Below are 16,302 nucleotides of genomic sequence, written 5' to 3' on the forward strand. Positions count from 1 at the left end.
AATTACCGTTAAAACTCTGTAGATTAGGAAAATAAAGCTTCGGCAATATTACTGTTGTTTATTAGAGTATCACTACAGTAGCATTATTGCAACCTTCACTGAACATACCCCAAACAAACACTGTTATTTCTTACTCTCATCTCTTTGTTCCACCCATTCTCTTTTTATGCTTGCTGTAGAAAACCCGATATTGATAAGCAATTCTGTGCTCTTTTTCATAAACATGGAAAGAGCAAAAAAAAATAAAAACAATCACAAAAGGGAAGGAAAGAGAGGTGAAAATAGAATTTGTCTTTGCTCAGAAAATAATAAAAAGTACTCTATAACAAGAGGCTTCAGTGGGAAGCCAAATTATTGTTTGTTTATAACAAATTAATTGTAAATTTGTAATTTAATTTTCTCTACCAGGGAGAAATTGAATTATGTGTTGGGGGTATTATAAGTTAGATTGGGCCAAAAATTATGTTTCACCCCGAAATATCGGTTTCCTACATAGTTATGTACAGTATACAGGGTGAGATAAAACAAACTGCAACCAACTTCAGACTGCTATCATTTCTAAGCCACTCGTCCGACAGCTCTTAAAATTATTCCAGTGACAGCTCATTATATTGTTTACAAGCGTACAAAAGCATTTTGGTGAAAATGTTCCAGAAAAAAAAGTTATTCGTGATGGAATTCAAGCGTGATAGTGTGATTTCTTTATATTTGGTTGGAAAACCGCAAGTGGCTAGCGTTAGAGCATCCAGCATTTAAATGTGAATAAATCTTTTGTGTCTCTACCATCGTCAAGGAAGTCCATGGAAGAAAACAGCAACATCAGCAAAAATGTTTTGAAAAGTAAAGGAGCGACTTGATCGAAACCCGCATCGCAGTGGCCGAAAAATGGCTCATGAGTTGAACATATCGCAATATCCCATTCGGCAAATATTGAAATATTGCAGCTCGGGGTAAAGCCACTGAAATTCCAAAAAGTGCAAGAACTTACACCGCAAGAGTAAGAAAATAGACTGAAAATAGCTAAAGAGTTGCTTCGCTTGGCCGAAAATGGTAACTTGCCGAATTTGATTTTCTCCTATGAGAAAACATGATCGTGTTTACAAAAAAAAGGTAGTGTTTACTTCCCAAAAGATCAGCTGAAAATGTGCAACTTCAGTAGGCCACCAGAACTCAAACACCGGCCATGGCGATGGTGTGGGCCGCCATAACAGCCGATGGTCGCTCTCCGCTCGTATTAATCGACCGTGGCATCAGAATATTATATTATTCTGGAAGGGTGTAGTAAAGCCTTGGGCACGCAAACATTTTGGCCTCAGACCTTGGACATTCCAACAGGACTCAGCACGCGGCACCCAAGAACGGTTACAAAATGAGGTTCCTCGCTTCATTTCTAGCGCACAATGGCCACCAAAATCTTCGGTTACCAATCCGTTGTTCTGCTGTGTCTGGAGTATTTTGGAAAGTAAGGTTGGTACTAAAAAATACCGAAGTGTCGATCATCTCAAGCAAGCGCTTCGCCGGGAATGGGCCAAAATACCGCAGAGCAACATTCGGGCAGCAGCAGTGTGACGGTTTCATTGGCCGTTTGAAGGCCATAATTCGTGCCAAAGGACCAATTTGAACAAATCTAAATTTATTCTACATTTGATGCTATTTCCGCGATTTTTTTTGCTTTCATTCAAAAAAAAAAAAAGAAAATGTAAAAATTATGGCTTTTGACTTTGTTGCAGTTTTTTTTGTCTCACCCTGTATTTCGCAATATTAAATATTGAGCTTTTCACATTTATAAAAAGCTCTGGATTCCTTGAATTATGATTGATCCATGGATCGTATCATAATTTCCAAGAAGACTCTTACTTCTTATATTCTCTATCATAGACTGTTTGCAGGTCTAATATATTAAAACGTCTCAACCTTAAGTCCGGAAGTGTGAATAACACTTTAACAACACTTTAAACTGAATTAACACCAATGTACAGTCATTAATTATAGCTACAAACAAAGAATGTGGTAAACACACCAACATACACACATGCACACTCTCAACAAAAACAAATCCGCATCGTAGAAAAATAATATTTAACAACATTTGAAGAAACTTACATACATACATACACACCCAGAACACATCCATTGTGTTAATTTTAGTGTTGAAAAAAAAGCCGCAGAAATAAACTAGAGAAAACCTCATTTTGCTGAGATTTTCACAACACTGAAAGAAAATTGTGTAGGGTTTGAAAAAAAATCGGGCCTATTTCAGAAAATGTTTATTACGAAGGACATATGTGCAATTAATAGGTACTGAGGATAGATTAGTCGGCGGCCTATTTAAATGATCACTTCCCAACTCTTTTGGGGGAAGTACGAGAATCAGTGGGTCAATTTTTTAATGGACGCTCTTAACCTTACTTTAATACAAATAAAATCACGGATCAAGTTCGGAATATACCGGATATTTGATTCATGATGTAAAAGACAATTGTATACCTTTTTTGAAAAATTATTATTTTTTTTTTCAAAAAAAAAAAAAAAAATGAAGAAAATCGGACACTGATTTCCAAGTTTAGGCGGGTTATTATTAACCCTAATTTTTGCATTCTATCGTGAAAGTATAAGAAAGGAGTTTCCCAATATTATCCATTTGAACTTTATCAAATTTATGTTCGGATAACAAAAGACCATTTTTAATATTGCACGCAATATACACAAAAACCGTATGAAATGGTATATATCATCTTAAGCCAAGCGACTGAGGGTATGAAGAAATCATACATTAAGGGCGAAGGGATTACCCGATGAAGTCCGAAGTTCTTATGTCCGTATTAAATACTGACAATATCGCCCAACTCCTTTTCTGCCTCTCCGGCAGGGGATTAAAGTTTTTAATATTTGTGACTTTAGTATAAGGCTCATGCGTGACTGCCGGATAATGACCAGTGAAATGAGTAAAAAAACATAAAGTTCAGCCGGGCCGAACTTTTCCATCTTAGGGTAAAGGAAACATTAGAACCCATTATGACCCACAAATACCAATTTTTAGACAAATACGTGAAAAAAATGTGGTAAAAATCACCAAAATATCGAATATTGGAAGGTATCGTTATATGGGGCTATACAAAAACGTCGAGTTATACATATAATGTTTCGCCAACGGAGCTAGAACCCATTAGGACCCACAAATGTCAATTTTTAGACAAATCCGCGAAAAAAATGTGGCAAAAATCATCAAAATTCCGAATATCGGGAGGTACCGTTATATGGGGGCTATACCAAAACGTGGACCTATACATACAATGTTTCGCCACATGAACTAGAACCCACTACGACATACAAATACCAATTTTTAGACAAATCCGCGAAAAAAAAATGTGGCAAAAATCATCAAAATACCGAATATCGGGAGGCACTATAGGGGGCTATACCAAAACGTGAACCGATATATCTCATTTTCAATACCAACCATCCTAGACACAATACAAATTGTTCTGCTTAATTTTTGACGCTCTATGTCAAATAATGTGGGCTGTATCATGATTTCAACAGCGACGGACAGACAGACGGACGGACAGACAGACATCGTTAAATCGACTTAGAATTTTATGCTGATTATGAATATATACTTTATGAGGCCTACGACGAATATTTAGCGATGTTACAAACGGAATGACAGAGTTAAAATAGAGTTTCCAAGGTGGAGGGTATAAAAATCAGGAATTACTATTTTTGTGTTCGGACGACGCTGCCGTTTAGGATGGTGACGATTTGTATGTAATTGACGGATTGAATGTATGTTGGATGTTCATGTCCAGGTTTTCGGAGAAGGATCGGAGCTAGTTCGGGTTCGGCAGTTTACTGACTGCATTTTCGGCAGCCGATGTCTAGACCTTCGCAGATGGAACAAAACTCGTACGGGTTCGACAACTCTCTGTGGTTATTTTCGGGCTTAGCTGTAAATGAATTACCGGCTACTTAACTTAATGAGAGCCAGTTTTGTTAGTCGGAGCTCAGAAAATCAGTAACTACCCTTTGGCAAGCCTCTTGTAACCCAAACATACAGTTGTGATCGGCATGACCAAGTGAATGAGAATTATTTGCCTTATGCGGTAAACGGAATGTGGTTGAAAACTTGATAATTCCAAATCTGCACACTAGTTTTTGGTCTATTTGGCCTACTTTTTCTGACATTGACTGAGATTATGTTAGTTATCATATTTCAATTTTGTCTGATTTGGAGTTTTACGCATAAGTCCAAAAATTCCGGTAAAATGTGCAGTTAAAACGCCTGCAACTAAAATCTCGACATTTTTCTTTAGTGTTATGGTGCAAAAAGGATGAGATAAATCTGGATCGGATCTGGATCATTGTGTTCATCCTATTTGAAAAATAATTTATAGAGAGAAAAAGCCAGAAGGAGATGAAAAAAAAAAAGAGAATAAGGAATGAGTTTGAAGATAGGGTTAAGAAGGTTATGATAGTTTAGCTACGTCGAAGCAAAGCTGCTGGATCACATTCAGAGAAGGAGGACAAGTCGGGCAGAATTTGCTTACCTCTGTCTGACTCCAAAGGGAGTTGGACAGTGGCAGAGTAAGAGTAAGAGCTCTACCGCCTCGTTTTCCTCCTCTTCCTGACAAAGCCTGCAGTATTAAGTGTCGTCGCACCCCCACATTGAAGTCATGGCCCTTATGTTACAATGTCCCGTAATTAGATCCACCATAAGCTTTAGGTCAGACTTCGCCAATGACATTGATCTCCGCTTGGAGATCGCTGGCTATATTTTTTTGGAGACATTACATCCCCTTCCAGTCAGCCAGTTCTGATTGAATCTCCCAAGATATTGTTTGTGCAATGCTTGGAAGAAGTGGCATAATGGAGCCATCACTGAACTGTCGATCTCTAAGTCCACTGACTTAGATTTGTCTGGCCAATTCATCTGCTGATTCTTTGCCAGATATGTTACAATGGTCAGGGACCCAACAATGTTTTACCAACGATTTCAACCTTTCCAGAGCATTTCTGCAGTCCGGAAGCATCTCTGGATATTCAAGCATTCATAGAAGACTCCAGCTCCCGTTCCACTTTCCGCCTTTGAACCATCGATATATCGACGTCTATACCGTTAAAAAGTGAGGTGTTCCGATCCAGAAGACCCTGTGTGGTATATGGATGCCCAGTGATTCGAAACTTTGCCTGGTTTATATATTCATTCTCTTGTCATAGCCCTATGTTCTCCACATACTTAAGAATGATAGAGTGTGAAATTTTTGTGCGGTTCTCATCACATGAATCGTTAATGAGTATTAAAAGGTCCAATTTAGTATGGTGTATTATAGATCGGCTACTAAATTTTGGAATGTTAAATTTTGTATTTGGGTCATACATCTGCCATTGGATTTAGGAAAGTCGAAATTTGTGAAAACTCCTAATTTCAGGACATATCAAGTACTAAGAGGTACGAGATTGTAGGAGCTAGAAATTTCATGAAGATCAACCTTCATGCCGAGGGTTGAGATAAGGGAAACTCAAGGGCACAAAAAAAGTACTTAAAGGTACAAAATTGTACGCTGCTGCTATAGGGCAACCGGGAAATAGGTAGAACTTTCAAATTTTTGATGATTGTGACCCTTTGTTTGGCTGGGTGAGATAAGGATAGATTCCTCCGAAACTCGTGCTTTGAGGATATAAATACAAGTAAAAAAGTATCGGTCGGTTTTGCCGACAGATGGTCGGTCGGTTTTGCCGACGATTATTTAAAAATATTTTGACTTCTGTTATGATTATTCAAATGTTTAACCCCTTATGCAGTAGGTTCCGAAGAAATGGGCCAATATTGGCTATTTCTTATCGGACTTAAATAAATATGATATAAATATTGCAACGTGCTAGGTTTGGACTGCGTGGCGTTAATGGAAATTTTCGGGATTTACCAAGTCTTGAATAGAATCGAATGTCAATTTCGCTTTTTATAAGCTTAATAGATATTCAAAATTTTGAGCCTTTGTGGGTGAGGTACCAGAAGGAGTGGTCCGATGTATTCCATCTTCACAACTGAAATAATTGGATGGGTGAAATATAAAGAGAACTTGATACTTATTTCAGATTTTATAAACGTTTTAGTTATTTACAACTTTAAGCTTTTGTGGGGAAGATACCAGGAGGAATGGTCCGATCTGTACCGTTTTTTTTAACAGGTCCTGTGTTGATAGAAATATTCAGATGTGCCAAGTCTAAATGGAATCCTATGTTAATTTCGCGTTTTATGAGATTAATGGATATTCAAAATTTCGACCTTTTGTGGGGCAGGTACCAGAAGGAGTGGTCCGATATATTCCATCTTAACAGCAGACCTTGGGTTAATATAAATATTGGGATGTTTGAAATTTGAAGACAATCGGACTCTTACATCACATTTTAGGAGAGTTGTAATTATTCACAATTTTGACCATTTGTGGGGGAGATACTTAATGGAGTGGGCCGATATTGTCCATTTTCACACCTGACCTAGCACTAACGAAAATATTGGGATGTGCAAAGTTGGAGCAAATTCGGATTATCGTTTCTCTTTCTGTGCAAAAAATATATTTTTTAAAAATTTCGATCTTTTGTTGGGGAGGTACCAGAAGTAGTGAACCGATATTGCCCATCTCCGAACTCAATCTAAGTTTGACAAAAATATTACGATGTACCAAGTTTGGACCCAATGTTCCTTCGAGGATAGTCCCTTCGAGAGTTATCGTGCGCACCAGCCAGACAGACGGACGGACGGACGGACGGACATCGCTAGATCGACTCCAAATGTTCTGAAACGAATTTGGTCCAAAGAGACCTGGGGTCTAAAACCATTATTTCGACTAGGCACGTTTTGGCCGTATCAAATGATATATAACCTCTGTAGCCATATGGCTGAGGGTATAAAAACAATATTGCGATTGAATAAATAGCTAGAATTTTTGATCTTGGTACAAGGCAGGGCGAGAGTCGTTTCGAAATTACACATGATTAGTATGGATTCGACAATAGTTTGGAATCTGAAATCTGGCATTTGATATGAGGCATGTGGTAGATTTTATTAGAAAATCGCAAAATTCCTACAAAACTGCACGAAAAATATTGGATGTACTGTCTTGGCTGAGGAGAATTCACCGCAATCGAAAATCCCCCATGATAAGTTGTAATTCAAATTATTATCCACTACCCTCGATTTCTTCAGTGTAACATCCAAATCCAAACAACAACAAAAAACACATCACGCTGTCACAACATACTTAAATATTACGCGCACGCTTTCATTCACACCAACAGCAAAAAAAAAAAGAAAAACAACAACGAAATGAAAAAAAAAAACGCAGAAAGGATTCAAAAGAATGAAAAAATGCATTAGTATTCTAAGGATTGTTATTTTAATTGTACGCTTTTTAGTAAATGATGACGTGCACCACAGCTGAGACTGGGCAAGAGTGGGGATTCCTAACACTCGTGCAAAGTTTCATAAGCAGGCGGGCAAAAAAAGCATGCGAGAAAAACTGAAGCAAAATATATATATTAAAATGTATGTAAGAGTTAACATTGCTGCACTTGACACCGAGTAGTTTTGCTGACACCACCTCACATCACACACACACAGACATAATCACAAAGGTTCACAGTTACACACACACGTTTACATTTTGCACCCCTCCCCCCATTCATTATGGCAAACTATAGAAAAGCGTGAAATTACAGTTGAACATCTACACGACAGGAACACTTGTACAATTGGTAATGAACGGCGGAGTGGGGCATTGAAGTGGCATGAGTAATTTTTTTTAGAGAGAGAAAAAATTGCATTTCTTTGGCTTTGGGCGAGTGGTTGTGGGGTTTTCTTTCAAAACTCAAATACGCTTTTGTATTTTCTTTAATATTTAATACTTAAGAGGATATCTAACCGATGAAGAAATAGACTTTTGAATATATGAGACCATTGAAATCCATTTTAAAAATTCCGGATGCCCACAGAGAACTCCATATCAAATTTTATTTCAGCCCTATTCCCTCACCCAATACCAAATTAAGTACCACTTAGTAAATTTCAAGCAATAATAGTGGAAATTTTCAATACCACCTACATAGGTTAACCACAGACACCAACAGTGATATCTAAATCAAATTTCAGAATTCCAGCTCTGTCCCTTTACCAAATACCGTATTTAATACCACTTACTACTTTCTGTATAATTTTAGCACACATTTCCAAAACCATCTCCATATCTCAATTACACATACCAGCAGAGACCTCAATATCAAATTTCAGGTTTTCAGAACCATCCCCTTATACCCTATATCAAGTTTAGTACTTTTCGTACAAATATATGGGACGCATTTACAAACTACCGCTAAATCTCAAACCCAGATATCATCTAAATATCAAATTTTTAGCTTTTTTTTTTTCCTTTCACCCAATACCAAATATAGTACCACTCAGTACTTTTCGTGCAATTATAGAACGAATTTACGGCTACACCTATATAGGTACAGGCTACACATGAACAGCGACCCTAATAGCAACTTTCAGATTTCAGGAACTATTAATTCACCTAATACCAAATTGTACCAATCATAGTACTATTTAGTACCTATCGTACAATTATAGTAAAGATTTTCCAGAATCAACTCCATATCTCAATCCCAAATACACACATAGACTTGAATATCAAATTTCCGAATTGTACTTTTATCCCTTTACGCAATACCAAATATAGTACCACTCAGTACTTTTCTTACAATTAAAGTACACATTTACGAAACCACCTCCAGATGTCCATGCTACAAATGAACAGTGATCCTAATGGTAAATTTCAGATTTCAAGCACTATCTGTTCACCTAATACCAAATTGTACCAAATATAGTACTATTTAGTACTTTTCGTGCAATTATAGTACAGAATTTCCTAAACCGCCTCCATATTTCAATCCCAAATACCACCAGAGACTTGAATGTTAATTTTTCAAAATTTTATAAGTATCTCTTTACCCAATACCAACAATTTAATACTTTTCGTACAATTATAGTACACATTTCCAAAACCAACCTCATAACTTAACCAGATACTCTAACATGACCATCTATATCAAATTTTAGGATTTCAGCTCTATTTCTTCACCCAATATAAAATTGGACCAAATTTAGTACCACTTAGTAATTTTTGTATCCATTTCGAAAACCAACTTTAATTCTTAAACCGGTACCCCAAACACACAATTTTAAAATTCCAACTGCATCCATTAAACCTAAACCAAACTGTTCCGGTACCGTTTAGTACAGTTCTTACACTTAGTACATATTTCCAATATCAAATTCATATATCGAACTTACCAATGGTACCATTTAAGAAATTTAATACCATTGTAGAACTTTTCGTAACCTTAACGTTCGAATTTTTAAAAATCCTTTGGCACATCTGTCCTCCACTCCATCAGTTCCCCTCTTTCCAGAATTTTAGCTCCCATTCCCTTTGTCCAGTACAAAGTAGGTTAAGGGTAAGTTAAAAAAAAAAAAAAACTGCACAAAGTAAAACGCCATAATTTTTACATTTTTTATACCCTCAGCCATATGGCTACAGAGGGTATATATCATTTGATACGGTCAAAACGTGCCTAGTCGAAAAAACGGTTTTAGACCCTAGGTCTCTTTGGACCAAATCCGTTTCAGAACATTTGGAGTCGATTTAGCGATGTCCGTCCGTCCGTCCGTCCGTCCGTCTGTCAGTCTGGCTGGCTGGTGCGCACGATAACTCTCGAAGGGAGCATCCGATTTAGTCCATACTTGGCAAATCGTAATATTTTTGTCAAACTTAGATCGAGTTCGGAGATGGGCAATATCGGTCCACTCCTTCTGGTACCTCCCCCACAAAAGGTTGGAATTTGCAAAAAAAATATTCTTTGCACTGAAAGAGAAAGCATAATCCGATTTTGCTCCAACTTTGCAAATCCTAATATTTGCGTCAGTACTCGGTCAGGTGTGATAATGGACAATAGCGGTCCACTCCATCAAGTACCTCCCCCACAAAGGGGCAACATTTTCAATAATTACAACTCTTATAAAATGTGATGTATGAGTCCGATTGTCTTCAAATTTCACACATCCCAACATTTTAATATGGACAATATCGGTCCACTACTTTTGGTACATCCCCCACAAAAGGTCGAAATTTTCAAAAAATATATTATTTGCACAGAAGGAGAAAGGATAACTCGATTTTGCTCCAACTTTGCAAATCCTAATATTTGCGTCAGTGCTAGATCAGGTGTGAAAATGGACAATATCGGTCCACTCCTTGAAGTACCTCCCCCACAAATGATCAAAATTTTGAATAATTACTACTCTCGTAAAATGTGATGTGAGATTCCTATTATCCTCAAATTTCACACATCACTATATTTATATCAACTCAAGGTCTGGTGCTAAGATGGACAATATCTGTCCAATCCTTCTGGTACCTGCCTCACAAAAGTCGATATTTTCAAAAAATATATTTTTTGCACAGAAAGATAAAGCATAATCCGATTTTGCTCCAACTTTGCAAATCCTAATATTTGAGTCAGTGCTAGGTCTGGTGTTAAGATGGACAATATCGGTCCACTCCTTCGGGTACCTCGCCCACAAACTCTTAACATTTTGAATATCCATGAAGTTCATAAAAAGCGAAATCAACATCCGATTCCTTTCCAGACATGGTACATCTCAATATTTCCATCAACATAAGATCTGTTATAAAGATTGTAGAGATCGGATCATTTATTTTGCTACCTGCCCCATATAGGTTTCAAAATGTTGAAAAGCATAACGCTCAAAGAAAGCGAAATAAGCATCCAACTCTCTTCCTGCACACACAAACATTTTTGCTAACACAAGATTTCTTGTGAAGATGCTATATATCTGCGAACCCTGGTACCTCACCTACAAAGGGACAAAATTTTCAATATTTTTATCTGTCATAAATTGCGAAACAACTCAGCGATTCTTTACAACTTGCTTTATCTAAATATATGCCTCTCATCCAGAATCTTAAGATGAATATGGAATTTATGATTTTCTATACTACCGATCGATACTTTGTTACTTATTTCATGCTTGTTTGTATTAAGTATCGGTACGATTTTGCATATTGTGTTGTTTTAGGTAACATATTTTACTTATTTGAAACCAAACGATTATGCGTTTACTTGAAATTTGCGATCCTTATAGCAATTATATCGATTTTGTAGATATTTTGAAAGTTTTTTATACCCTACACCACAAGGTGGTCAGGATATTATGTCTTTGTGAATTTGTTTGTTACAGACAAAAGGAAACGAGATAGAGCCATAGTTCCTTTTGATGATCTGCATAGAATCACATTCGTCCATCTGTCCATGTATTTTTGTAAACAATGTACAGTTCGCATTTATTACCCTATACAGATGAAATTTTGCACAAATCATTGGTTTGGCCCAAGGACGAACCCTATTGAAATTGGAGATAATCGGTAAAAATTTAGATATAGCTCCCATATATATCTTCGTCCGATTTGCCTTTTATTGTGCACCAAACGTGTAAAAATAAGTATGCCAAATTTGATGGAAATCGGTTCAGATATAGCTAAAGCTCCCATATATATTATTCATCCGATTTGTTATTTCTGTCCTCCGCAGCCGTAATATGCACTCTGTAACAACAATATTTGGGGAAATATATCAAATGCAGCTCAGAAATACATTTGCTAAATTTTATCGAGATCGGTTCAGATTTGGATATAGCTCCCATATATAACTTCGTTCGATTTACCTTTTGTTGTGCACCAAACGTCTAATATTTATCCAAATGGGATGGAATTTACGACCGATTTGAGTCTAGAAGCTAGTATGTCAATTTTGGTGAAGATCGGTTTGGATATAGCTAGAGCTCCCATATATATTGTTCATCCGATTTGTTATATTTGTTACCCACAACCGTAATATGCACTCCGTAACAACGATATTCAGGGAAACATATCAAATATAGCTTAGATATATATTTGCCAAATTTTATCGAGATCGATTCCGATTTGGATATAGCTCCCATATATATCTTTATCCGATTCTAAATTAATTGGGCACCAAATGGGCAATAAAAGTCCGAATTTAAAAGATACAAATGCTTCGGCATATTTAGTCCTTCGAACTTTAAATTATAATTATAATCATAGTGTGTATGATTGAATTCTCCCATAAAAACTTTTAATTGTTATGCGGAGCTCTGCTAAATTAGCAAAGTGGTGTAGGGCATCATAAAGTCGGGCCCGCCCGACTTTGAGACTTTCTTTGCTGGTTTTCAAGTCGCTGAGCTCTACTAAATTAGCAAAGTGGTGTAGAGTATTATAAAGTCGGGCCCGCCCGACTTTAAAACTTTCTTTGCTGGTTTTCAAGTCGCTGGTTGTAGGACAAAAGCCATTCTGTCCTACAAGCCAATAGTTCTTAAGAATTTCTTTCCTGACTGTACATTCGACATGTATTTTCATGATCTTCATTTCTTCTTTTATTAAGAAATAATCAATTTTTAAGAAAATATATATGCAATCCCTCTAAAGCTAAAACCAAAGGAAATAAGTTCGAAAAAATACGAGAAATGTAAAAAAAAAAAACAATACTCCTCAACGAAGTGAATGTTTGATTGCGGGATAACAAAAAATATGTTTCCCAATAATTTGTCGCGTTGAAAATTTCAATTCAGTGGAAATGTAACAGCAATTCAAAGTCATCGATTGAAAGTCGGTATCGAAAACATACGAAATTGAAACAGCCAACTCGAACCGCAACAACAATACCCAAGTTTTACGCTCTCGCAATTCCATTTAATTTAAAACGAAAATAACACAAACAATAATAACAATAAAAAAAATTCGTACCTCGTCTCAATTGAAACGCCTTGGAACAAAGCCGAACGTTGCCAGAACGCCACAGCACTCAACTCAACATGTGTCCGAAAAATTCTAAAACGCCCATTTTCTTAATTGGCGGCATTTGTTTCGTTATCATTCTGGTGGCGATATGCGGGGTTACGCTCATCAATAACATCAATTTATCAAATATCATTCGGTTAAATGAAAAAGTTGCCAGCGATAGCATGGCCACCAATAATCAACAGTATCCACAATATGATGATGATGATGGTAATGATGATGACGACAATAATGATGCTCACGATGATAATGCCAATGCCAGTGTGGAAACATTCCGAGTCACCGGCCATCAGACGGATGAACGGGTAACGAAATACACCCAAAATCATCCGAAAAATATCTATCGCTTTGACAAAGACACTGGCATGATGACCGAACATAATGTCTCTGCTTCGTTTAAGCGACTGGAAGCGACCGGTGATCAGGCTCTGATTCGTAATGAGCAATCCCAGCCAGCCAGCCTGTGGCCCAATGCCAGAATCGTGGACAATGATAGAAATGTTGACACACTGCAAATACAAGAAATCAATGCAATTTCGAACGATGACGCCAAGAAGCTAAAGCATCAGACAGTCATGTCACAGAGCCCCAATGTAGCTGCATCACAAATGCCAGCATCCGTTACCACTTCCGTTGCCGTTTCCGGTTCGTTGATGGATAACGACAATGATGATGATTTGTTAAATGGCAATGGTGGGATTTCGCCAACACCATCGGTAACAACAGCTGTTACATCAGATTCAACAACAACAACGACTGCAGCTAGCACCTCCACAACCACTGCGTCGCCACCATTCCTGGTGATAAGTGACAAAAATGCCTCAATGATTGATTATCCAAAACGTTCTCATGTCGTAAAGGTGAGTAGCTGTTTATTTTCTTACTTTGATTGTTAAGTGAAAATGTGGCAGGAAAAATTAATGAATTTTCCTGGGCAACTCACTTGGGATGAAAGTTTTTGCTTTTGCTTTGATACGACGAGATCAAATTAAAAACATTTTAGACATGACACTTGCAAAACTTTGATTCAGGGTGATAAACGATAAAGTTCAAAAAACTTATAGTTTTACTATTTTTTTGTCTGCCACCATAAGTATGTATGTATGCAGCGATGTACCCAGAAATGCCAGAAAAAAACTAAAATCGATTTGCGACCTGTAGCATGATTACAAACTAACATGAACTGACGGACATATAGGGTTAAATCAAAAATCTGCTACAAAGTCAAAAGCCATAATTTTTACTTCTTTTTTTTAAATTTATTAAATGAAAGCAAAAAATGTCGGAAGTAGCATCAAATTTTAGAACGAATTATGGCCTTCAAACGGCCATTGAAAACGTCAAACTCTGCCCGAATGTTGCTCTGTGGTATATTGGGCTATTCTCGTCGAAGCGCTTTCTTGAGGAGATCGACACTTTGGTATTTTTTATTGCCAACCTTGCTTTTCAAAATACTCCAAACACAATAGTCCAACGGATTGGTATCCGGAGACTTGGGGGCCATTGTGCGCTGGAAATAAAGCGAGGAACCTCATTTTGAAACCATTCTTGGGTGGCGCGTGCTGATTGCGATGCTGTTGAGTCCTGTTGGAATGTCCAAGGTCTGCGGCCAAAATGTTTGCGTGTCCAATTCTTTATAACATCCTCCAGAATATTTTTGCGATAATATTCGGCATTTATTCTGATGCCACGGTCGATTAATATGAGCGGAGAGCGACTATCGGCTGTTATGGTGGCCCACACCATCACCATGGCCCGCGCTTGAGTTCTGGTGGCCAACTGAAGTTGCACATTTTTTGCTGACTTCTTTGGCAAGTAAACACAATCGTTTTGTTTGTTTACAAACTGCTGGACAACGTTGGTTTTCTCTTCGGAGAAAACCAAACTCGGCAGTTCACCTGAGTCTATTTTCTTTCCGTTGCCGTGTAAGTTCTTGCACTTTTTGGAATTTCAATGGCTTTACCCCGATCTCATTTTTCAATATTTGCCGAATGGAAAATAGCGATATGTTTAGCTCAGGAGCCATTTTTTGGCCACTGCAACGCGGGTTTCGATCAATTCGCTTCTTTACTTTTCGAACCATTTCTGCTAAAGTTGCTGTTTTCTTCCGCCCACTTCCTTGACGTCGGGCTACGTTACCAGTATCACGGTAACGAGCGATGGTACGAGACACAAAAGATTTATTCACATTTGCATGCTGGAGTGCTCTAACGATAGCCACTTGTGGTTTTCCAGTCAAATGTAAAGAAATCACACTATCACGCTTGAATTCCATCACGAATAACTTTTCTTCTGGAAAATTCTCACCGAAATGCTTTTGTACGCTTGTAAACAATTTAATGAGCTGTCACTAGGTTAATTTTAACAGCTGTCGGACGAGTGGCTTAGAAATGACAGCAGTCTGAAGTTGGTTACAGTTTTTTCATCTTGCAGGCGTCGATTGGTCTATAATTGCGACCTGTAGAGCAACTGCAAAATCAGGAAATTTGGCCCATTTCAACCCCTAAATATTATGCGATCATCTCTAAAAGCCATAGGCTTCTTTTCTGACCATAACCATACCTCATGTAAAATTTCGTGAGGATCGGGCCATAATTGCGGCCTGTAGCGTGATTACAAATTAACATGAACAGACGGACGGACGGACATACAGATACAGACATAGCTAAATCGACCCAGCTCGGCGAGATAGGAAGATCCATATATAGTTTCCCACATGGGAAACCAATATTTCGAGGTGTTACATAATTTTTGGCCCAATCAAACTTATAATACCTAAAACACATAGTGTTGTAGGGTATAATATTAAATAAAAAATAAAAAAGCTAGCAAATACTATAGAAGTGCGGGGCCGACCATGTGATACCCTACAACACCGTAATATGTTGGAAGCGCCGTTAGGTCCGAGTTGTCAAATTTCGTTTTCGAAATAATGCCAAATGTGACGTTTGTTTTTTGACAGGGGAGAACTTCTCTATATAAACGTTCTCTGTCGTGCCGATAGGTATTCAAAACAATTTCAAACGAAAGGTGTGGTACATTTTACCGCTAAATATTATTCAATGGTTATCCAAAATGCTGAACTTCTGCCCTGTTATTAAGACTCTCCTCATGCAAACTTCTGTGGCGATTGGTTTCAAACTGTGACCTATAGAGGGACTGTAAAGCGAAATAACTCTTTTATACAGGGTGATATGAAGAAACTGCAACCAACTTCAGACTGCTATCATTTCTAAGTCACTCCTACGACAGCTGTTAAAATTATTCCAGTGACAGCCCATTATATTTTTTTACACGCGTACAAAACCATTTTGGTTAGAATTTTCCAGAAAAAAAGTTATTTGTGACG

General features: G+C 37.5%; 1 protein-coding gene across 3 annotated transcripts in view; it reads left to right on the top strand.

The window, feature by feature from the left end:
• Positions 1 to 16,302, top strand: part of LOC101890227 (mannosyl-oligosaccharide alpha-1,2-mannosidase IA) — a 442,542-nt gene that overhangs the window by 319,209 nt on the left and 107,031 nt on the right. The window contains exon 1 of one of the 3 annotated variants that reach the window (XM_059119161.1): positions 12,586 to 13,813. The exons of the other annotated variants lie outside the window; for them this stretch is intronic. Coding sequence (XP_058975144.1) covers positions 12,968 to 13,813 — 846 coding nt within the window. The 5' untranslated portion in view covers positions 12,586 to 12,967. Of the gene's footprint in view, positions 1 to 12,585; positions 13,814 to 16,302 lie in introns of those variants that run through there. 3 annotated transcript variants of the gene reach the window in all.

This window comes from Musca domestica, unplaced genomic scaffold (genome assembly GCF_030504385.1).
Source record: "Musca domestica strain aabys unplaced genomic scaffold, Musca_domestica.polishedcontigs.V.1.1 14, whole genome shotgun sequence".
Taxonomy (NCBI): domain Eukaryota; kingdom Metazoa; phylum Arthropoda; class Insecta; order Diptera; family Muscidae; genus Musca; species Musca domestica.